The following is a 24116-nucleotide window of genomic DNA, read 5'->3' as shown; positions in this document are numbered from 1 at the left end:
TTTTCTATCTTTGAGGATACCCGTATTTCTGAGGTTTAATCTCATTTACACATATTTAGGTACATACAAGTTTTGATTCTTAACTTTGTTCTAGAAGGTGAATTGAGTCATATTGATCAAGTTCAGTCTGTTTATTCCATCCCCATCCTGAAAGGAACGCAGGTGTAAAATAGCCTTTCAGATGTGTGTGTTGAAAATTTTTCAGCCATTTCATTTTGTAGATGAGAATAGCATCTTGGCTCCCCTCCCAAATGCCTTGGTACCCTTCTGCCATCAGAAACACTGGGAGCATCAATAAGCCACCCTCCCAATTTCTCACTTATTCCTAGGGTTTGTTGCCCAGCCATCAGACCTGTTGGCTGGAAGAAATGTTGGAGCAGACAGGAAGGAGAAACTGAGAAAACACTGAAAAATAATTCTCTGGGTTTAGGAGCTGGCACCCTTCTGTAAGTAGGATCAGTATTTATTGACAGTGACATCTAAGGAAAAAACTCTTCATGCCACCTGCATGCTTCGTGCACAAGTTAGTGGCACGAATGGGAGTGGTGAGAAAATTGTGTTTGCCAAATTATAATGGATAAAATCATCAAGGAATGTAATTTCTGCTTTCATGCACTGTCACTTGTTGCCATCCATGCTGTGTCTTTCCCAGAGCATGAATAACTGCATTTGATTGACTCCTTTCCTGAGTTCCCAGCTGTTGTCTGTTTATGCTTCACAAACACATCCTGAGATTCCAAGGAGGCAGGCCGCTGCTTCCCATTCAACACCCTGCCTCTGCTGCCTTATTCCTGTCCCTGCCATGCTCTCACTTGTGCTTTTCCCCCTGCTATGATGCTGTGAGGGGCAAAGGCTGTCCCTGTTACCATTTAACAAATGAAAACACCAAGGCTCAGCAAACTTGTTACTTGGCCAAGGTCACACAGCTTCATTAAGAATGGAACTGGCACTTACTACTCCTCCATTTCCTCCCTTTCCTTTTCAGGGACTGAGGGAGGAGACCAATTTGATTTGTCCTCTTTGGATGTCAGAACAATGTTTCTTTTTTTAAAAGAATATTTTAAGCTTTTCAATTCCAATCTTCCATTGAGACAAGTTCTTTATTCTTCTGCCAGTGAATTATGACCTCCTGTCAGTCAAACATATTAACCCACTCTACTCTTGGTTTTGTAAGTTGTCTCAGCAATACAAGAGACTGTGTCCATATTGTCTAATATGTATGTATAATGTGAGGAGAAGCCATTCCCATGTAAGAAGTCAAAGATGTCTGTAAAGTAGGGATAAATGGTAACAGAGCCCACTTTTTACTTTTTTAGCACAGTGAATTTCTGCTCAGGAGGTTTGATGATTAGACATTGACAGAGAGAAGAAAGCTATGATAATGCTTTTCAAATAGATCACAATTTTAATTAAAACTAAATCTGACTGATAACATGAAAAGCTGTGTTTAGGTAGTAGTTGTACATACAAGAGTGGGAATTTTTTTGATGTGCATGAAATAACAAATTGGTTGAGACAAATAGTACATAGGATGCAGTCGTGTTTTCTGAGGCCAGCTCTTTTTCTGGTTTCAAAGCAAGAGCATAGCAGAGTTGGTACTGTGTTCTCCCAAATACAACTGGAAATTTTGTAAGGTGGTTTTTTGATGTCCCCCCAGTGCTTTTGACTGCAGAAAGATGCTATGGCATTCCAGAGAGGGGCCAAGATATTAAGCCTTCACCAGTTTGTGAGACATCCTGTATAAGCAGGCAGTGTTCTACACTAAATGCCACTCGTGCCCCCTGTTGAGAAGCATACAGAACACAACCACTTGATGGTTTTCAGGGAGACTTCAGAGTCCTGCTTGCTTGTGCTTCCCTCTAAAATGCCAAGGCACCCTCTGTCACTGGAAACTTGGGAGTATTAGCAAACTGCTCCATGGTTAAGCTTAGTCGTGTTACTCCAACTGGTTTTTACTGTTATTCTGCTTAGACCGAGGCTTGCCACTTCAACAGGTCTATCTCTACCTTGTCTGTGCTTATGTGGTGTCTCTGTCCTCACCTGAGCTTCCTGCCTTGTAACTCTTCCTATGACTGAAGTTTTGACACTTACTTGAAATTTAGTAAGTAGATGTTGTTTTTGGTGATAAGGTGATCGTTCTTAACCACTAAGTCTTGAGGATGAGCATCACATTGAGTAACTATTCTCATTGTAATGACCGTAAGCCAAGGCAAGAAGAGAAGACAGGTGCTGGATATGGCCATGCTATACATGATTTAATAGACAGGGTGCTGTTGGTGATCCTGACTATGCTATCATCCATAGAGAATGGGTAAAGATAATCAGAGTTTCCTTAACTCTCTGTAATATATCCCTTTCTGAGAGAGTCACTTCAGTAATAGTCATTACAACTGTGGGTTTTGGAATTGCCAGTATAGGCTCAACTTTTGCCCTTATAAGCCCTACTTACTGGGGCAAGTCATTTACTCCGTTTTTGCCTCAGTTTTCTCATCTGTAGAGTGACTCTAAGCTTTAAATAAAGTATAATGCATGGTTTTTAAAAAATGCTCAACCCTAATGCTCAACACAACGGAAGTTAACACTCAAGTTGTAGTAATGAGCATCCTAATTTCATCTTTAATATTCCATCTAGCCTCTTACCTACTTAACCCTTTGAATTATGTGTGAGCCTAGTTATGATAATACCAAGTATTTCCAGGTATGTTTTTTAAAAGGTCGGCGTAGCCGATCAGATTCTCTGTTCACTCAGGAAAAGACATCCCCAAAACAAAATTCTAAAGGGTAAATGAGACAGCCTAAGATGAAGTACATTCAACCAAACTGACAAAATTCAATGGAAAGAACACCTGCCTTTCAAAAGCTAGGGCTTATACACTATACTTCATTGCGGTGTTGCCATGTGACCTTATGTGTAGGTCATTGAACTGTTCTAATTTCCATTTCCCTCCTCTGTAAAAAACTAGGAGTTTGGGATAACAATCATTTTTAAGAGAAAAATCAAGCAAGCAAACAAAAGCAACAATAAAAGCAAAACAACAATAACAAAAGACAATAGTGATATTATATCTCAAACCAAGATGATAGGAATTTAACAATGATTGTTATATTGCATTTTGTTATCTTCAAAATAATTACTCAGGTTACCAGATACAGCCGTGCAAAATTGATCAAGCAATGTAATTTCCCTCTGAGCAGTTTCTTTGCCTTTGACTGTATATATTGTAACTTTTAGATTGTTATTTACTGTGTTTCTTACACTAATGAGATGATAGTGTTTACCTGTGCAAGTTTGACTTATTTCAGTTATGAGTAGGTTTCTAGTTGCATCCATTTACCTATAAAAGCCTCTAGTTTATTCTTCTTTATGGCCAAGTAGTATTCTATTGTATAAAAATACCACATCTTTTTATCTATTCCTCAGTTGATGGACATTTGGGTTATTTCCAAAATCGAGCAATTTCACATTGTATAGCTATAAATATGGGTGAACACATACCACTTTGGTATAATGTTTTCATTTCTTCTGGAAAAATACCTAGAAGGGGAATAGCTGGCTCAAATGGAATCTTTAATCCTAATTTTTTGAGGAGTCTCCACACCGATTGCCACAGTGGTTACATCAGTCTGCATTCCCACCAACACTAGGGAAGGATTCCTTTTTCCTCATTTTCCTCCAGCATTTGTTATTGGTTGATTTCTTGAAGATAGCCTTTCTTTTGTGGAGTAACATGATATCTCAGTGTTATTTTAAGTTGCGTTCCTTGAATAACCAATGATGTCGAACATTTTTTTCCATATATTTCTTTGCCATTTGTGTTTCTTCATCTGAGAAGCCTATATTCATCTCAGATGCCCATTTTTGGATTAGATCTTTGAAATTGGGAGAGCCTGATTTTTCTCAGTTCTTTGTATGTTCTAGATAGAAGTCCTTTGTCTAAGGGACAGTTGGTAAAATCGTTTTCCAGCCCATGGGTTTTTTTCACTCTGTGGGTAATTTCTTTCGATGTGCAAAAACTGTTTAATGAAATGAGGTCTCAGTTGTTGATTCTTTAAAGTACTTCCCTAGCCAGTTTGGTTTTTGTTCATAAACTCTTTGTCTACCCGTATGTCCTCAAAATTTGTACCTATTTTATCTTTATCTTCTTGTGGATTTAGTGTGTCTGTCTTAATATTTAGATCTTTGATCCATTTTAACTTTAGTGCATGGTGATAGGCTGGGTCAAGTTTAACTCTTTGGCATGTAGAAAGCCGGTTTTTCCAATACCACTTATTAAAGAGGCTATCTTTCTTCCAATGATCATGTGAGCTAAACAATGTCTAACTTTTTTTCCAGCTGTGAAATTTTGTGATTCTATAAATGCTTAAGTGATACAGGAAAATGTCTACTGTTGTTTCCTTAGTTTTTAGATTGTAAACCTAAGAACGAAACCAAGCGTTGTAGTTTTCTTTTTCAAGCCTTCTAAGAGGTCCTGGGTATCATGGAATTATAATCAAGTGTGTATATTTTCTAGGTACTTTCTATATGAACATGTACTAAAAACCATGCCACCCAATTTTCACTGAGCACTTGCTGTTACCTGATTTCAATTTTATCTTATCGTTGACCCCTAATTTTTTTGCCTTTTGTAAGTCTTTTTTGTGTTTGTTCTCTGGTGTGATACATAGTCAATGCCATCACCCAAATATGTACTGTCATCACATGGTCCTTGTCATAGGACCAGAGGACGATGAACTGAAGTACTTGGATTCATTCATTCCCCCATGGTACTTTCATTTTCTGAGCTTCTTTCCAACCTCAAGCCACCCTTCACAGGCCACTTGAAGTTCAACTCTGAATTGTACAAGCTGTACCTCTGCCATGTGACTTAGTTTCTTGGCTGTGTCAGTTGGTCACTAGTCTTTTCATAAATCTTAGAACACTATATCTCCCCCGTGCCTCACCAGGGCATTTGCACTAAGCTATATTCCCACCTACAACCACCACCACCCCCTTTATAGTCTTCTTGTTCTGGTTTTCAGTTTGGTTTGGTTTGGTCTTATCTTTGTTTTGTTTTGTTTTTGAGACACAGTCTTGCTAATTCTCCCAAGTTGCTCCAGTTGGACTAGAACTTGTAATCTTCCTACCTCAACCTCCTAGAGTTCTGGGATTGCAGATTTGCACTAGCATATCTGGCTAACCCTGTAGGGTTTCTCCCTCGAATAATGCCAGATATTGAGGAAAGAAAAAGATTCAAAGAAAGAGGGCTATGAAAAAGCATCATTGTTCAAAAAAGCAATACGGTTGGCATGACTACTGCAGGAGGCAGTGGGTAAAGGTGAGTTTGGGAAGTCAGATGTTCAGGTTTGGAAAGTCCTCATGTCAGCTGTTTAGCTTGTGTTTCATAGATCATTTGTTGAGCCATGGCCATTATCAAGGAATAATTAAACTAAAGAAGGTGATCAGTCTTCCTTTCAGAAAATCCATGTTCATTCAAAGAGTGTCTTATAATTTCATCAGGTTCACGAACACTAGCCCCTGCTGCAGGACTGTCCTTGACTTCTAGGGTAGGAATTTCTAGTGAAGGTGTAGGAAGCAATAAAAGATGGGTGAGGCATTGTGTCATTTTTGTTTTAATTTTAGGTATAACATATACAGTAAAGCACACACATCTTAGGGATACAGCTGGATGGATTTTTGTTCATATACAAACCTCCAAGTAACCACCCACATGAAGATAAAAATATTTTTATACCCAGCAAGCTCCCTCATGGCCCTCTGAAGACAACCAGTATTCTAACCTCTGTCATGATAATTTAGTTTTGTTTTAAACTTCAAAGATGGGATTATAATTCAGCTTGCCAACTTTCAACTGTGAGACTGACCCATGTTATTACACAGTATTAGGTATAGCAGAAGGTTCTCCTCTTTCATGGTATTACTTTAAAACATCACTGGCTCTAAAGTGATAGTCTAGCATTGCAGGCTAGGTTGGAGAGGACCCAAACTGCGGTGATAGAAGGGAGGTGATAGTTGCCATCGACCTGATTAGAGATGTGGCAGGCCAGCTTAGGCCGCAAAGTGAAATGACAGGGAAGAACTGCTCAGAAGGACTGTTTGAATGCATGGACCTTTGTTAATTACTTGGTAACAGAAGATGAGAAAGAGAGAGGTCAGTTTTCTGACTTGGATATAATAAAAGGTTTGATGAAATCAATTTAAACAACTTAGATAGCTATGCACATTTGCAGGTCTAGGTGAATTCAGTAGAAAGGCTACAAATAAAGATTAAACCTTTGAGAAGCATCAGCTGATAATGGAATAGGAAGCCCAGGTAGTGACTGTGATTGCCTAGAGATGGAGTTTGGAATGAGAAGCAGCCAAGAACAGGCCACTGAAAAGCTCGAAGTCTTTAGGAGAAGGAATGGAACAGTGGAAGTAGGAGAGACCTGGGAGAAACGGTTAACAAGTCAAGCTGAAGGTGGGGTATACCACAAAAGCCGTAGGTCAGAACTGTCTCCTTCCAATCCTTTGGAAGTAGAAGGGTGAAGCTACCAATGGGGAGGCCATGGAGAGCATCTGTTTGCTATGCTGCCAACCCCATTCACTATCCCTGTTCCTGAATTTATTTCTCTGGTTTTCCTCCTCCTATGTGTAGATGTATACCTGTCTTTTACAAGGAGCTAGTAGATTCTTTTGAGAGAACATGTTACTCTTCTCTTTGTTGACTGAAACTTAGCTAAGTGTACCTTTTGCATAATAAGAAGTCATTAAATGTCCAAGTTGCTTTTGTTTCTAAGGCAGTCCTATATTGGGTGACCTTCGTGATAAACCCACTGGAACCTTTCTCTGGCTGAAGATGCTTGTGCTCAGCCACCAGGCCATGTGCCTGCCTTTTGGCAGGGGACAGGAACAGGTGAAAAGCCCATCTCTGCAGAGTCTCAGAGGCAGCAGAACCACCTCACAGATTGTCGCTGTCTTCCAGCAAGCGAGGTGGCTTCTTCTCTTACATAAGATGTGTGTGTTCTGGCAGGGAAATGCTGCCTGAGTGAGTATTTAGCAAAAATGATTTGTGTAGAGTTATTTTGAGACCCCAGGGGAGGGAATGGCAGCCAAACCCTGCAGTATTTTAAACCACATCACTCATCTACAAAGATTAATATGTTACGGCATCTCAGCCAGAACATTGGTAAAAGGGAAATAAAAATGTTTGGGCCCCCAGCAAATTACAAGTGCCAGTTCTCTTTGTCCACGCAAGGTGATTTCAGTGGTTTGGATCAGACTTAGTATGGTAAGACTCTCACACTCTTTCCTTAGTCCTGCCTCCTCTGCAGATGCCAGGCAGATGACGGTTGCTTTCTGTGATGATGGCCTGGCAATTTGATATCCCTCTCACTTTCTGCAGGAGGAACGAGCAGGCTTCAAATTAGAGAAGTGAGCCCACATGTGAAATCCCAGGATACTGACCCCCTTAGTGAGTAAGCTTCTAGAAGTTCTAGGCTGGCTGGGAAAAATCTCCTCCTATGCAGCATTCACCTGTCCTTCAGACTCCAGCATGAGCAGCTGTCTGCTAGGGCTGTGTGGGTTACAGAACAGAGGACTTTCTAGCTTAGTGACATTCAAGGAGACAGCTTCCATATGAAACATTTTCTTGTTTTTGTTTTCTCATGTCTGTTATGCTGTGAAGTCTGATTTACTGCTCCCCACCCACCTACTGACAGCTGCCCTCTTTGCCATTCAGAAGCTGGTATCTCCTAGGAGGACAGCTGGGTTGGAAGCGACCATCTTCTTTCTCTCCACCCCCAAGTGTTTAGCCAGAGCACTTCTTGTGTCTAGAGATCTAACTGTCTTCTGAAGTGGAATGATCCATGTGGGCTGCAACATGTGAAGACCTTGATAGATTGCAGAGAGCAGAATCCAGAAAGAAAGACCTCTATCCAGGACTGGCCATTCTGATTTTGCTTTGTTTTATATTTTTGGAGGACATATAATTACTTTAATGGCAAAACCTATGAAAACAAAAGTGTATCATTATATGAAATAGACAACCAAAAAGCATGTAGCTTCTTAGATTCCCAAAATTCCTACAAGGTCATACAGCCCTACATTTTTTTGTTTATAATTTAGGGACTTCATTGTAGGCCTCTTACATATTCCCCAGTAGTAGAGAGATGTGGATTGGGGCACACAGGGCAGAAGCATTGCTGGTGTGTGTGTATGGGGTCAGGAGAGACAGGAAGGGAGGAAGATCAAATCCCCTGTACCAAAAGAGCTTCAGGTGTTGCTTTCTGCTTGTGACACTGGACAAGAGTGGCCTGCAGAGAATAGGAGTCAGACACAGTGGAAAGGGAACATGGAACATAAGGCCAGCATCTACCCAAGCATACAGGATGGTGAAAGAAATCAAGTAGACGCCCCTGGCGCTCTGGAAGCAACAGACTAGGGTATGCACCTCCAGATCCCTTGCTGAAGAAAAGGTGGCTCTTCCCCTTCCCAGGACTAGACTTTTCCATGAGTGCAGCTGAATGAGCCATCTGGGCTGTCGTTGTTCTCTCCACCTCAGATACTGGTTCCAAGTATTTGTGCCTCCTGATACTGTAGTAGGCACCACTCAAGAGCCTGGGTCTTGATGATGCTGCTGTCTCCTCCCTTGAGTTCCTGTGTGTCGTTGCAGCCCTCAGGGAGGCCACTACTGTGTCGTTAGCCCCCTTCCTTCTCTCTTCTTTCCTCAGTTTTCCCCTTCACTCTCGGCTTTGCCCTCTCAGATGAAAGCTTCTACATGCTCCGTCTCTCTGACACATACACACTTTGGCTTCTGTGCACACCAGGCACTATCACTATCACGGTGTGTGCTCAGTTGAGAACTTTCCCCCTTCCTCCTAAACAGTCTGACCACTTCCTCACCTGCCTGCCCTTACAGAGTAGGAATCCTGGTCTCAGCAGGCTGCCACCCTCACTGCCCTTCAGGAATGGAGCTGTGAGCATGCTGGTGCTGGCACTGCACTCGTGCTGAAGGACACAACCTAATGGCTCCATCGCTGTGTAGCTGTGGGGAAACCAGGAAGCTAATCTGTTGGCTACCTGGTTTTCCCTGCCCAGTCCTCCCTTCAACCTCTCTCCAGTGGAAGCTTTTATCTAGTGTCAGAGTTAAAATCTAGGTTTCTTGGTGGCCTGTTAGCATGTGATGACAGTGACTAAAGACTCTTAATAAGTGCACTCCATGCTTCTCTGTGCACTGGCACAGTGGTGGCTGAAGAGTCCTTGCAGCAGTGTTGCATCTGCAGATAGTAAAGGATGCAGAGCCTTTTTCTCCCTCAGGTCTCCCAAACAGGGGAAATAATCACTTCAGTAGAACAGTCTTTCCCTGAATTCTGCAAAGTGGATTCTAGGCAGTGGTTTGGATTTGCTGTTCTTTGTATCCCTGAGAGCCTGCAAATGAGAGAAGGAAATGAATTGGCTGCTTGTCACAATACCGCCAGGGTCTCCTCAGCGCCTGGGGCTACTGCTGAGAGACAGAATGAAAATAGCCTGGAATGGGGGCCATGGACACAGAAGCCTCCAACAGGACGGGCACCACTTGCCTGTGTGTCTCTGGAAGGCTTGCCTTTCCTTCAGCCTGGGGCTTCCTGCAGCATTAAGGGAGCGCCTCTATCTTGCTCCCCGGAGGAAGAGTCTAACTGTGTGACCATGGGAGAGAAACTCGTGTGCAGTGTACAGTCCTGCCCTGGTTCATCCCCGTAGAGTAACACAGCTCTCTGCCTAAGCTCCCAAAGTTGTCTCTCAACAGTGTGGAAGTGAGTTGCCCCTCTGCACAACCCACAGCACCGTGGACCTTTGTAATTACGGCAACTAGAAAGGTATCTCCAAATTGAAGACTCCTTTTATATTACGTAAGCCTAAAGAGGAAGAGTCGAATAATAAGAAATCAAAACCTTGTCTCATGAGGAGGGGTTAGCCCAAAGAAAATAAGACGTGAAGATGACAAGAAATAGATGTTGTATCCTCAAATACTTGAAGGGCTGTCAGATGGGTAATGGATGCTTTATATGATCCCAAGGAATTCGGCTAGATCTCAGAGGGCCTAGAATGTCAGATTGTTTAATTTCAATTTTATTTGGTGAAGTATAGGAGGGTACTCAAGGGTTTTGAGGAGAACATGTGCTTTAGGAAGATTATTCTGGTAGCTGTGTGTATGAAGAATCAGTATAGGTGAAAATGGAGGGCAAGCAGGGAGATTGGCAAATGCTTGGCCAGGTGTGACAGGTGTCTGAGCAAGCGGTTAAGTTGAAGATTGAAAAAAGTGACTGGAGGTGAAATGGGTGGAACTGTTAGGACAGGGTAGACTAGAGGATTAAGGAGGAGTGAGGTCTTGCTGGCAAAATGGGAGTGCTGGAGCCAGAAGAGGGAGCTCAGGAAAAGGATGAGGAAAAGAAAACATAGGAGGAAGAAGATGAGTTTGGTTTGACAAGACACCAAACGAGAATTCTGACAGACTTTTAGAAATGGAGTCAAGATCTTCGAGAGAAGGAGGGCCCAGGATGTAGCTCAGTGGCACAGCACCTGCCTGGCAAGTGAAAGATCCTGGGTTCGATTCCCATTAATCAAAATGATCTTAGAGTAGTTCATAGTTACTTGTCTGTGAATCCTTCATGATCCTCGAGATAGAGAAGGTAAGAAAAAAGCTAAAGGTAGAAAGTGACCCACTAAGAGACTGGTACTTTGTCAACATTTTGTAGGACTTCAGGCTTCATGACTAGAAAGGCAGTCTGGTATAAAGACTAGGAGCAAGGACTTCTGCACAACAGGTATAACAGGGAACAGATACTGTCAGGAAGTGGGAGAAGCAACTGTGATGAGGTACGAACTCTCACACTTTGAAGTTTACACTTAGTGGGGCGAGAGAATATTATAGTGGAGAAGTCTGGAGGACCTAGGAAATGAATGAGAATCAATGGGGGCAATCATAACACAAAGGAAGGGGTCATTACAGTTCAGGTTCCAAGAAAAAGAGGTGAGGGCTCACGTCTACCTGCAGGCAGTGTCAGCTGCCTAAGACAGCTTCCCCCATCTTTCCTTTCTTTTGACTTCTAGATTACAGGACTAGATATTTTGTAGTATTTTTGTTAGTGTTAATTAAGATACTCTTATACTGTCTGTTGCGTACACCTGATACTGACCCTGTCTTGCATATTATATATTATATTTTGGTGTTTCTTTTTTTAAACTGGCTTGCCACCTCCTTGGGAACAAGAGTTGGTAAACATTTTCTGTTGAAGGCCAGATGCTAAAATATTTAGCCTTTACGGACATTACAGTCTTGGTCCCAACTATCAGCGCTGCCCTTGGATTATGAAAGTAGCCACAGAAAACTGAGTATGACTATCTTCCAATAAGCCTTTATCCATAGACACTGAGATTTAAATCTCACACAGTTTCATGTGTCACACAATATTATTCTTTAATTTTAAAAAAAAAAAGACCTTCACAAATGATTTTTAAATCATTCCTAGCTTATGGGTTGTGCAAAGACATAGAGTAGTAAGACTTGGTCTTCAGATATTGTCTTTTCTGACCCCATCTTTAGCATGTGGGAGTAAGTATGCCATTCTTCATCACAACCCAGAATTCCGCTGCTTATCAAGACAAGGTGTATCTATGCATCCACGATTGGCCTGTGCTCCTGAAGAGCCTTGACTCTTTAAAACTCCTGTTTCCTCCTCCTCTTTTTCCTCTTTCCTCTCCATTTTACCTCCTTCTCTTTGAAGTAAAATCAGTAAGATAAAGGGCTCTTACAAGAGTTTCTCGGCTCTCATACTTTTTTCATTCTTTTGGTTTTTGAGTCTTAGTATTCCTGCCACTAGCTGGTATTTTCTGTCCCTGCTCTACTAGCTGAATATACTAATTTCTAGACATTTTGAATGTACTTGCCTCAGGAGGAGGAGCCCAAAGCAATTTTCTTTGAGAGAAAGCTCAAGAAAGGCAATACTTTGAAAGTACACTCAACACTTTTCAGAACCATTTTGTTCAAATAACACAACACAGCTTGGTTTAGAAAAAGTCACTCTAAATTTATGTAAGTAAGTAGCTTTTACATTTGACTGCCAGGTGTGTGCCAGAATACCTTCTGGAAGCCTATGCTTGCCAGATCCACGTGAGTATTTCCTGTGGCTTTCTCCCTGCTGAAGCTGATCTCTCTTGGAGCTTAAGACAGTAGATTCAAATTTCTCTCTTTACCAATTAATATGGAATAAAAAAAACCAAGATTTGGAAACCTTTGGTGTCAGAAATAGAGGGGGAGGGGTTTCTAAGTTCTATTTGATTCAAAGATAAAGTTCCATGTTTAAAATAAGTCAGAAAAAGCAAAGTTGAGGTTCTCATAGAAACCAACTCCCCCTCCTTGTTCAGATGCAAGGTTTTTGCTTCTTAGGAACTGTCTCCACAGAGCTCCATTGTTACATAAAAGCCTGAGTCCTGTAGGAATCTTCTTGTCACTGGAACCACCATTGCAATCCTAGCTTTTGACCGCAAATTCTTTGTTTTCTCTTTGTTGATGAAGATACGAAGTTCTTGTATGATGTGGATAATAAAGAAGAACTCAAGAACTCAAGAAATATTTGGAGGGTACCAGTGTTCCCTATGCCCAGTTGTTGTACTCTGCTCCCAGTTGACAGTGACATTGTTGCAGTTGTTGCTTACAGCAAATCCCCACAATGGGCATGTGTGCTGGGCAGATGACAGCCTGCCACCTCCAGTCCCCCTCCCTTCTGAGCACACCCCCAGAAGCAGCCTGGTTGGGTTCTTCAGGGCCATGCTCCTAGGAAGCCACTGGAAGGGAAAAGCTCTATTAATCAGTGAGCGGTTTTTTTCTCTTTAAAATCCATTGTTTTCAGATCTTGCTCTGCAGTGAAAGAATTATAAAAGTTTATTCTGATGCTGGCCTGATTGTTATCTGCTTTACTAGCTCCTTCTGAAAAAGGCTTTTCTCCCTTTGGGCAGTGATTCTTTGGTGCCTGAAGGTAATGGTAAATCAAGTCTGATGAAGCCAGTTCTCTGTACTGCCTGGCTAGACCAAGATCAAGAAACAGGGATGTCTATAATCACAGGACTCAGGAAGCTGAAGCAAGAGGATTGCTCTGAGTTTGAGGCCAGCCTGGACTACATAGTGAGTTCAAAGCCAGCCTAAACTACATGATGAAACACTGTCTTAAAAAAAGAAAAAAAAAACCCAAGGAATCTAAGCCATCCCTGCCCCTTCTGCTTACTGTGGTCAGTGATTGAGCATATGACATACTTGCCTTGAAGTCCTGGGAAGTGGTGCTCACTCAGGAACAGAGATTGTTGTGCTTATACTGCCAAGGTATGAGTATTCATGTAGCGAACAATTGAGCATCTGCTGTGTACCAGGTACTGGAGATGGAGAACTGGTAGATCCCTTACCTCAACTATAAAGTAAAGATCTATTAACGGGCCAGCAATATCTATTATGTCTTAAATCAGATAAAGTTAAAACATATTTAACAGCCAAACACTGTACTTCCTTTCAATAGATGCCTTCCTTCTGCCCCTCTTTCTTCAAAGCGAGCTGCAAGTCCCATTGCATTGTAAAGACTTGGTCTTATTGTTCCCATACCCAATTAACTTCAGTCTCTCATCTTTCACCACATGCATCAAACATCACAAAATCAGAACAACCTAATAAAAATCTATCCTTAAAAACTGTGAACTAAAAACAGCTTCATTCTTAGTTCCTGCCCAGTTCTGGCTCCCTTGACTACAATTACCTGAGATGTTTGATCCCTTTAATTAGGATTCCTTCATTCTTCTTTTATCCCTTTATTCTGCTCATTGGAAAAGCTTTAGTAGTGATATGTTCCAAAATAGGTCCACAAGATGCTGCCTCCCTTGAGGAAACAAAGTGGAGGTTTAGAGAACTAAGGAGAGAATAAAGAATTTGAGCTAATGCGAAATCCTTGTTTTATTTCTGGACCCTTTGATATAAATTGAGGCCTAGTACCATATAGAACGAATTCTTAGGAACCAACTTGTCTACCATTTACCTTTTCACCGTGGGCCATTTTTCGAACATGAAACTGAAAGTATTTAGTGAGATGGCCTATAGTCAGCATTTAGCAGCATTGAGAGGATTTGCAGCTTAAAACCTGCAAATTGCTTCACCACCTATGGGCAAACAAGAAGAGCAAAGTTTTGGTGTATGAGATGTGCTACAGTTCTGATAACCAAGGACATGAACTGGTGTGGCTTGGTATGTATATTTAAGTGACAGCCACATTCCTTAAACTTAAACCGACTCCTGCCTGCCTCTGCCTTTCATGTTGATGCTTGGCAGGGAATGGCTATCTCGATATCATTATCACCAACAAATTTTTTAAATCATCAGAGGCAGACTATAAAAGTACAACTTATTCACAGTTTTAAGTGTCATAATTGCTATGTGTAGTGAGGCACTTTTTACTTTTGTTTGTTGATGGGGGAAAAGTGGTGAGTAAAGTACAAACAAGGAACTAATTGAATGTAGGGGTGAAAACTCTACTGAGAGCCTTTACTTATAAATTGAGTAATTGCAGCAGCAGGAACCAGACAAAGGTATTGGAGTGCAGTCAGTGTGACAGGAAGCTTATTTTGGTGTCTTTCTGCACCTTGCCTTGTCCTTGACAATTATTCCAGGGGACTGTGTCAATAGAAAAAAGGGAGAGATACCCGACATTTCCCATCTGTAAGACTTTACAGCGTTCCTGCCTAGGGTCTTAGAGACTAGGAGTGGAGATTACTCAGTAGATGAGACAACCTCTTTCTTGTTCCTGTCCCAGTAGTCTGTCCTTCCATGTCTACACTCAGCCGCACGTTATCTGTCAGCTAGGCATGTTGCCAACAGATAAAGCCTGTTTTTGTTCTCAGAGTCCCACCACAAAACTGCTGTTTCCTCTATGATTTGACCAACAGAAACAATGTTGAGATTTCAGGAAGCAGTATTAAAAGCAGAAGCATTTAGATTCAATATTATTAAAGAGATCTTTGCCTAAAAGTAACAAACTAAGAATTCATACTTCTAGGATGCTTTCACTAGAGACAGAGAGGCAGACACATTGACTGAAGACCTTTAGGATTAATTGAATAACAATGTTTTCATTTCCATTGGGCAACTTATTTATAACCTAGTAGTCATCACTGTTTAAATTTTTCCAATATTTTGTCCAGATTTTCTTTCCCCTAATAATTACACCCCCTACTTTCAGGCTAAGCATTTTCCCTCCTTTCTTGTGTTTACACCTTTCAAATATTTGCAGATTGTTATCGTGTCACCCTCTTAGTCACTGCTTAGCCCAGCTGTACAGATTTAGCACCTTTTATCTTCTCTTTAAAGTCAGGGCTCCCAGCCCCTGAGTCATTTTTCTGTGTTTTCTGCGTTTCTATGTGGCCACATAGCTTCTCAGTGCTGGTCGCAGATCCCGCATGCTACTCGTTTCCTCCTCTGTTGTACTAGAAGGCAAACTGCTCTGTTGTGCCGCAGCCTCAGGCCTCTCAGGTATTGCTGTTTGGTGTTGGCTGCTTCGTCTTTGGATTTAAACTACATTCCCCAAATGTGCCAGTAGCCACCAGTGTTCTACATAAGTGTGGCTGTGCCAGGTTTGTCATCTTCAAAGTGTTAGGTAACCATGGGAAAGTGAGGTACGTGTGGTTTAAGAATTTTGTTAGCCCCTCTCTTAGTATTTGCATAAAACACTTCTGTCCTCTAAATAGATCCCTGTAAGCCTGGTTAGGGTCTGCAACTCTTGACAGTGCATTAACCGTTTCTTTCTCTGTGTGTTTATATTTTTTCCAGAGTATTTTTTTCATAAATGTTCATTTATTCAGCATTTACTACAGTGCCACTGTGTGCCACACACTTTGCAGGTTTAGGAAAGAGTGAAATCTGAATATGACTCAGTGCCTGACCTCAAAAGCAATTTCATTTTATTTTGAGTTTTATTTCAGTTAAAGATACAAAATTTTCACCACCTGGCTTGTGGTGGCAATGAGGGAAACATCCATGAAAATGTACAAGGTTATAGTGAGGGTCAGGTCTCACAGACTCTGGATCCTGGAAAGAGATGCTCTATTTGAGATTGTCCAGGGAAGCCCAGTGTTAATGCAGGTGTGTCCTCTCTGCTTATTGCTTCCTTCCTCTGGCTCATGAACAGGCTTATATGGCACATACTATCCATTCCAGTTCCAGAAAGAGAAATGTGTTGACTTACTTGGTACCTCCTACTTCTGTTTGGGCCGAGCTTAGATCTTACTACCAGCCTGACTGCAGATCAGCTTCCTTTGAATCTGAGGGAGCAATCTCTGCCTCCCATTCCCCACCTTCTGTTCCTACTTCTTTTCCTAGCTTATGGACGGGGGGAAGAGAAATCAAGGTCATATGGTAGAAAATATAGCTGCCCGAGGAAGTGAAGTGGCGTGGTAAGCCCCGTGACTGACTCATCCACTACATCCTGCCTGCGGTCTTTCAGACAAGCATGCATCTACCTCATGTATCCACTCACTATCACAGGTTCACACACTGCAGCCTATAGGCCAAATGGCTAATTCATTCACCATTAACATACCTCATACAATGGCAGAGGAAAATAATCTTTTCTGGCTGGTAATTGAGCTGCATGAGCACAGTCTTTCTTTTTCATCACAGAATCTCTACCTGCCAACAGAGGACCTGCTCCAGAGTAGACAAATAGCAGTAAAGGGGAAGGGAGGAAGGCCTCAGTCAGCATCCGCAAGCAGGCAGAAGGCCTGTCCCGTTTCGTGCCTCCTGTGCCCTTCTCTCCGTGATGTCTGATGTGGCAGGAACAGCACAGTGGACTTGAAGTGAGCACCCCTTGGCTTCACATCGGTCTTTATTTCTCCTGATTTTGTTTCCTTCTGCTAATGCCTGGCCTCCTGTTCTAGCCAAGGCAGATGTGCAATCCTTTGCTTTAGCTGCCACTGCCTGATAGAGCAAAAAGCAGACACACTTTGAGTTCTGAGGCTTAATTATCATAAAATTCAACATACTGTGTAAAATATTCAGAGCAATACATAATCCTCACATAGCCATCCATACAATCTCTTATATAGTCATTATCTTGTCATTAACAAGAATTTGTTCTTCATGTTCTAAAGCCGACTGACCTAAGTGTTTGTGTTAATTGACCTAGTTAGTCAATGTCTCTAAGAGTATAATTTTTTTAATAGAATGATTACTCCAAAGCCCAGCATTTTAAGTTTGAAAGGAGACACCCTCTCTTCTACAGATCAACCCTTGGGTGAGGAATCTCAAAAGGGCATAACCAAAATTGTACAGTTTTATGACCAGACAAGCCTTTGAAGATCCTTCATTTTATAGTCAAAGATTGTAAGCTTATAGAAGTTTAATAGTTTGTCATTGGTAGAGCAAAAACCAAAACCATGAGACACTGACAGCAAGCAATGAAATTTCTCTTCTTCAGCCTTACAAATATCAAACAAAATGCTTTGTTTATTTTAACTTAACCATTAAAATGCTGGGAAATCTAGAAAAAGTATGAAAACTAATAAACTTTCACCTATAGGCAGATGAGTCCATAGAGTTTTAACAAGGCCAGAGAGCCCACAATAGCTGGGAGGAGAGTCTGTGTCTGCCCTTGTGGGCTAAGAGGGCCCACAATGTTTCTCCAATCGGACACAGCCCATAATAGGGAAGGAAAATGGTCAAGAGCACTGAAGATATTTTTTAGCATGGTATTTTTTCAATTAAAACAAAACATATTTGTTCCTTCAGTGGTTTACTAGTGTCAAAGGTAAGCCAGGCACTTACCCTGCAGCTGTTGGAAGCACAGCTGAGTTAGTTCATCCTTATGAGCAGGCGCACTGTGCAGGGACATTATCACCAAAGACAGCTATTAGTGGTAATGTGCAGGATCCAGACTTGCAGTCACCTCCTCTCCTGTCTCCTGTAAGCTTCTGGAACTCAAGTGATATCTCACTTTATACTTTTAGTTCTAGACCCATGGCTTGAGAGCTCTCCGTCACTGCCTGTCAGCCTGCCCGGGCCAGTGCAGCAGCCCTTGGCTGCTTTCTGAGATTTTCTCCATTTTCTCTCTTTTTGGTGTTTTACTAGTGAGCAAGCAGCCAGCAATGCAGGCCTTATGGAGTGCAGATGTACTTAACCCTGGGTTGCTTTGCCTGCTGAGCCCTGGGGAGAAGGGGCCACAACTCTTCTCACACTTGGCTTGCAGCCACCATGACCTTCTGGCATTAGGGGATTAACATTTATGTGGGCTCCTCTATGTCACTGGACAATGTTACCTGCCCTATTTTTTGATCTTTTAGGACAAAAGAGCAAAGCAAGAGCCTGATAAGCCCTCAGGTAGAGTAGCTTTTGAACTGGGCAGTGAAGCCCAAAGGGCTTCCAGTCTTCTGTCTTCATACCTCAGTCTCTGCCAGTGTTTCTCAAGCTGGGTGTTGTGCCACCCTGGGTCCTAACTCAATTCAATGCCATGGCCATTTCGGTTTTTCTTTAATGAAGTGGAGTAGAAGCCATACTATCATGTAACACATTAAATCAAGATTAACTTAATCTTGAGCCGGGCATGGTGGCTCAGGCCTGTAATCCCAGCACTTGGGAGGCTGAAGTGGGAGGACCGTTTTGAGCTCAAGGCCAGCCTGAACTGCATAGCGAGACCCCATCTCAAAAACAGACAAAAAAAAAAAGATTAACCGCTGGTTAACCAAAAAGTTTGTTTTACATAGTTATATATGCTTACATTTAAATGTGTACGTGGGTTATAGTAAAACTTAAGTTTGGAGAATACCTTTCTATACTCGTGTAGAGGGTTAGGAATTGGATCCAAGAGTGCTCTACTATTGTGCTGCATCCTCAGCCCATTTTTATTTTTATTATGAGACAGGGTCTCACTAAGTTGGCGGAAATTGAATGTGGCAATCTTCCTGCCTCCCTACACTGTCCTCCTTCTGCAGATGTAATGCAGCTTAGCAAATTTCCAAACTTCAGACGTTCAGGTGTGATACCATCCTTTCTGTTCTCTTGGCTGTGACTTTCAACATTGGTCCCGTGATAGTTCTGCCTCCCCACCACCTGTTCTGTTTTTTAGTCCCTGTTTGGTATCCCCCTTGGCAGAAGGTTACTTCAGAGGAGATAGGTCAAAGAGAAATCCCTTTTCTTTTCTCTTGCCCACATGTCTGACCGAAATCAGTATGAATGGATGTTTACTTATTTCGACTTTAAAAGGGTGGAAAAGCAGCCTGGTTCATCTTCCTCTTGACAAGCTGGAGCCCAGCTGCAGGAAAGTGGAACAAAGCCCCTTCTTCCCTTTTCATCTACATAGTGTTGGGTTTGATTTCCATGGGCCTGAAGGACCCTCTTATAAAAATGTTGTGAATGCATTTCTGCTTGATACGTTTAACTCCCTGGGCATGTTGAGCTATCAGGGTTTCTGACTTAGTCACCAGGGGGTCTCCAGGATCCTCAGCTGGTTTCTGCAGCCTGACCAGTTTTTTGCTGTTTCAGAATACCACAAAAGTAACAGACTACACACTCTACTAAGGAAATTCCAAAATCCTTGGTGTCCACCCAGGGAAATTCTTTGCCCTGGTTCTTGTTTACAGTGTACTGTCCTTACTGATCCTATTTCCAGCCTGCAGCACATAGCAGCCTCACTCAGCCACATCCAAGCTCTGATGTGGGGGTCAGAAACAGACTGAACACTTGTTTTTGCATTGTTCTCATTTCTGTAGCCATGCTTTATCTGTGAGTATGTGGCAGAATAGTTCAACAGAATCGTTTATTTTTCTCTCTGGCAATTCTGCTCTTGCTTAGTTTGCAGATATGAAATGAAAAGTGTTTTTGGCTGTTGATGTTGTGAGAAACATGGACTATCTTTCATTCCATTTTATTCTAGTCTCATCTCTTCCCTTCAGGGTTAATCTCATAGTCTTTTGCTCTCCTGAGTTACTTGCTGTCTTTTATAAACATAAGTTCCACTCCCACTACATCATGGTGCTGCAGGGTTGGGAATGAAGCCGCCTGGTGTCTTCTCAACAGTGTGATGTTTAGAAAGAGCCTTCAGCTGTCCTTTCTGTGTTGGGGTGCCAGTTTAAGCTACTCCCCTGCTGCAGTTTCCCTCCTAATGCTACCCTTCCCACCAAATGTACCATTTTGTGTGATCTGTTCCACTGGCAAGACCTGGAGTCTCAGAAACAAAGCAGTTCTTCATCTGCTAAGGATCCAAGATGTAGGTAATTCCCTTCCTTGTCAGGGTTATGCCCTGGCCAGAAACATGAGCAACCACCTTGCTTTTCCCATAAACAGATGGACTTTCTGTCTCAGCAGCAATGGGACGTGTTCTTCCCAGGTCAAGGCTCTTGTCTCTTTGCTGGAGGCTGTTCATGAATAAGGTCATCTTGTAGCAGAAGGGACCACCAGTGATTCTGAAGTGTAAGCACTAAATATATCCTTCCCAAATTTTCATCTTTTTCTTTTTTTTATGTATAGCCAAGTTTACCATTTTGATTCATAATTACAGCTGCAGTATGAATTACTTTGAAATGTTTGTAAGTCTTACCCAGATATCAAAATGCAATGTATTTCATAATCTGTCACACACGACCACTGTTAGTGATAAATGTATTTTTCAAAATGAGTGATTGAATCAAAGAAAGAAAAGGCAGTATGAGTTGGTCATTGAGTAATTGTTTCATACAAATACTGTCTCTGGATACAAACAAGTATGAAGGATAGGTTCATATCCACGTAGATCTTAGAAGAATTTGATAGTTTTGAGCATAGGAATTGTTAAGGGTAACGATGATAAAGTTGATGTTAATAATAGCTGAAATACATTCAGCCTTTCCATGTGGCACATTCTAAGTGTTTCACATATATAATCTATTATGCATATAATCTTTCCTATTACATAGCAGCCTTACAAAAAAGATGTATTAGTTACATCTGTTTTACAAATAGAGAAACCAAGATTTTGTTTTGTAATTTAGCCAGTCACAAAGCTAATAACTGATGGGATTAGGATGTGAAATTTGACATGGTGGCACATGATTGTAATCCCAGCACTCTGGGAATCACAAGCAGGAAGATCACAGGTCAAGATAAGCCTAGGCAGTATAGCAACTCAGAAAGACACTGTGTCAAAAATAAAAAGAGCTTGGAATGCAACTCAATGCAAAAGCCCTAGTTTCAATCCCAAGTACCAAAAAACAAACAAAGAGAAAAGAGAAGTAGAAAAAAGATGTGAATCCAGGTCTTTAGTTCTAGGGACCTAATGCTTCCTCAGTATTCTGGTTTTTTCTCTCTGAATGAAAAATGGATGATGTAGTGTCCAAAATATAGCCAAAGGACTGAGAAGGACCTTATTTGGAGAAAAAAAAAATCACACTAAACTAAGACTTTGAAATTTGATGCACAAGTCATATAATAAGGAGAAAAGGTTTCAGAATCAGCTGCATTGGCTCTTGGGAGGCACACAACTGGGGTGGCAGTTTCACATAGGTTGAGAAAGCCTGTGATGTAAGTGATAGCCACATCTGTGAGATTGTGCCCATCCTCATCCTCTTCTCCCTCCCCTGTACCTTCATCTCATAAGATAGAACTCAGATCCAACACCTGACCCAACGGAGGTGTCAGGAAACCACACTTGCTGCCCAGCAGCAAATCTGCGCGATCTATTTTCATCACAGATTTTCCTTTTTTCCTGACACAGGCATTGAATGTCCCAGAGGCGCTCGAAACCTCCCAGGCTTGGTGCAAGAAGGAGAGCCATTCAGTGAAGAAGCCACTCTCTTCACCAAGGAACTGGTGCTACAGCGAGAGGTAGGACTTCTTCCTGTTGCTTCATATATGGAAAGGGCCAGGCAGCAGGATTCCGTTGGTCTGACCCTTCTCTGTTGTATAAGAGACAGTCTTTCCCCTTTTGCACTGCTCAGCCTTGAGCAGCCATGAGCCATTCTCCTGTCTGCCCACATCTTACTTATTTGAGCTCTGCATCACTGGCCAGCTCCTGCTCCCCCAGTTGCTGCTTTCCACTGGTGGCCTGGGATGTGTGGTGCACACGTGGCTGTCGGCCAGAATCCTAATGCAGAGGGCTCACAGCTTTGCGGTCCTCCTCCTTGGTGAATTAGCCTGAGCTGCTGCCTCCAGCTGGATTTAGAAGCTTGACTAACCCTGTCAGAGGCCAATTTTCTTTGAACATTTATTTGTATCTTTGAGTAATTGCATTTTCTGTAGCAGGTTTTCTGACTTAATTTAATTGTATTTCTGTTCTGCCTGTTGGGCTGGCTCTTGCAGGCAAGAGTTAGGCCCTCAGTTGCGGTAGTGCCCTTTTACCTGCTAATTTTGCTCAAGTCTTTGTCAACAGAACCATCTTTTTTTTAGGAGAATACCAGCCATTCATCCTTCTGGTTAGACTCAAAAAGAACAGTAAGGTAGTGTGTTAGGCTTGGGCTTTGGGTCTAATGTCTGCCTTTGTCCCTATTTTTGTCACAATCAACTCTTACCATTCTACCAGGGCCCTTCAGCTTTCATCAGTGTCATAATGCCCACAGAGCTGCAATCCTAGAGGTTCTGTCTCTCCTGAATCTCTGATCCTTGAGAGCACATGTGTGGGTTTTTTGTTTAATACAAATACCAGTGTAGGAACTTCAGCATCTCATTTTGAGTTGAGTTGCCAGAAGATATATTAAGTGTGAGAGGTATGGGAAGACAGATTAGCCCAATGCTCTGCGTTGCAAAGCTCTCCTGTCTTTGAGAGACATCACTTTGACTTTTGACTAAGCAGTTTTCTTGCTATTGGTTGACACTTCTTGGAGATTTCTTTATCACTTGCCTTTCTTATTTTGTGAAACAAGTTTGGCAAAATAATAACTTCTGAATTCTCAACAGGAGAGATCTGAGTTCCATTTCCAACCAACAGCAGCTACCTGGATTTTATTGCATCTGCTTTGTTGGAAATCTATGTAGTGCTTGGGGGAGTGTGGGGCTTAATCGTATCATCAGATTCACAGTTCTCTGTTTTGTTTTGTTAAGATGCATTTATTTTTGTGAAGCACAAATCCTTAATACTGGCATGCCTACCTCCCTCCGGCATTATGCCACTACACAATGTAACTTGAATTTTTATCAATTAACAAGAGCCCCCTACTTGAGAAGTGTTTCATGAATCCACTGTAGTTTTCTATCAGCATCTGTTGCAGTTTTTGAAGTGGCTTGGTGATTAAATGGAAAGGGCAAATATTGTAGCATTTACCTCTGAGTGGGCTACAGAGTATGGATGGAAAAAGTATGTCAGTCCATTAAAGCTCACGACTTGGAGATGTTATAGGGGGAGAAGCAACAGATTTTCACTTCTTATGCCTTACACAGGAGGAGCTCCCTTCACTGGATTGCCTAAGATATTTGTTGGAAGAATTCTCATCTCTTAACTATTTAAACCAAATTTCTCATCAGAATCATCTTCCTTTTATTTGACCTCTCCTGAAGTTTCTTTTTCTGTTTGTTTGTAGCTTTCCCAGCTTTTGTTTTCCCAGCCAGTTTTCTTCCTAGTCATATCTCTGTCCCACTGATAATACCCAAAAGTACAAGAGGGTTAAAGAGAACACTGACTAGTAAAGAGGGGAGGTGGACTAATGTTTTTACTGTCTCATGGGTATTGTGACCCCTACCTTTGTGTGTGTGTCTGTTAATATTTACTGGTAAAAAAGTTGAAGTTTTCCCCACCTTCTTTGCTGTCCTGGCATCTGAGTTTGTAGATTCTTAATCTGATTCAAAGTTGATATTTATCTTTCTTGATTTTAGAGGTCCCAGTTTTTCATAGCCCTGTGTCAAGGATCTCTCAATACAAGTTCTTGACCAGGCTGTTTTCAAAGGTAATCATCCAAAGGAAATATAAGTATGACCTAAACTACAAAATTTCAAGATGACTAAAGGAACCAGTTGCAGCCTTATCTCCTATGCATTACCCTGCATTGGATGTATGAAAACTGTTCTCTGATCAGTACCAGAATAAAAGGAGGATTTTGTTTGGTAAGAGCTTTATTCATTTGCTTTTACATGTAGTACCTTCATCTTCATAAGCTGTTTTGGGGAACATTG

At 41.7% G+C, this 24116-nt stretch overlaps 1 protein-coding gene across 1 annotated transcript in view; it reads left to right on the top strand.

Moving 5' to 3' along the window:
- Snd1 (staphylococcal nuclease and tudor domain containing 1) overlaps positions 1-24116 on the top strand; it is a 418031-nt gene that overhangs the window by 300376 nt on the left and 93539 nt on the right. The window contains exon 16 of the mRNA XM_003475164.5: positions 21730-21839. Coding sequence (XP_003475212.2) covers positions 21730-21839 — 110 coding nt within the window. The remainder of the gene's footprint in view (positions 1-21729; positions 21840-24116) is intronic.

This window comes from Cavia porcellus, unplaced genomic scaffold, assembly GCF_034190915.1.
Source record: "Cavia porcellus strain 051 isolate PalLab524CR breed Dunkin Hartley unplaced genomic scaffold, mCavPor4.1 scaffold_2, whole genome shotgun sequence".
In the NCBI taxonomy this organism is placed as follows: Eukaryota; Metazoa; Chordata; class Mammalia; order Rodentia; family Caviidae; genus Cavia; species Cavia porcellus.
Note: the sequence above shows the minus strand (reverse complement) of the source record. Positions and strands in the feature narration are given on the sequence as shown.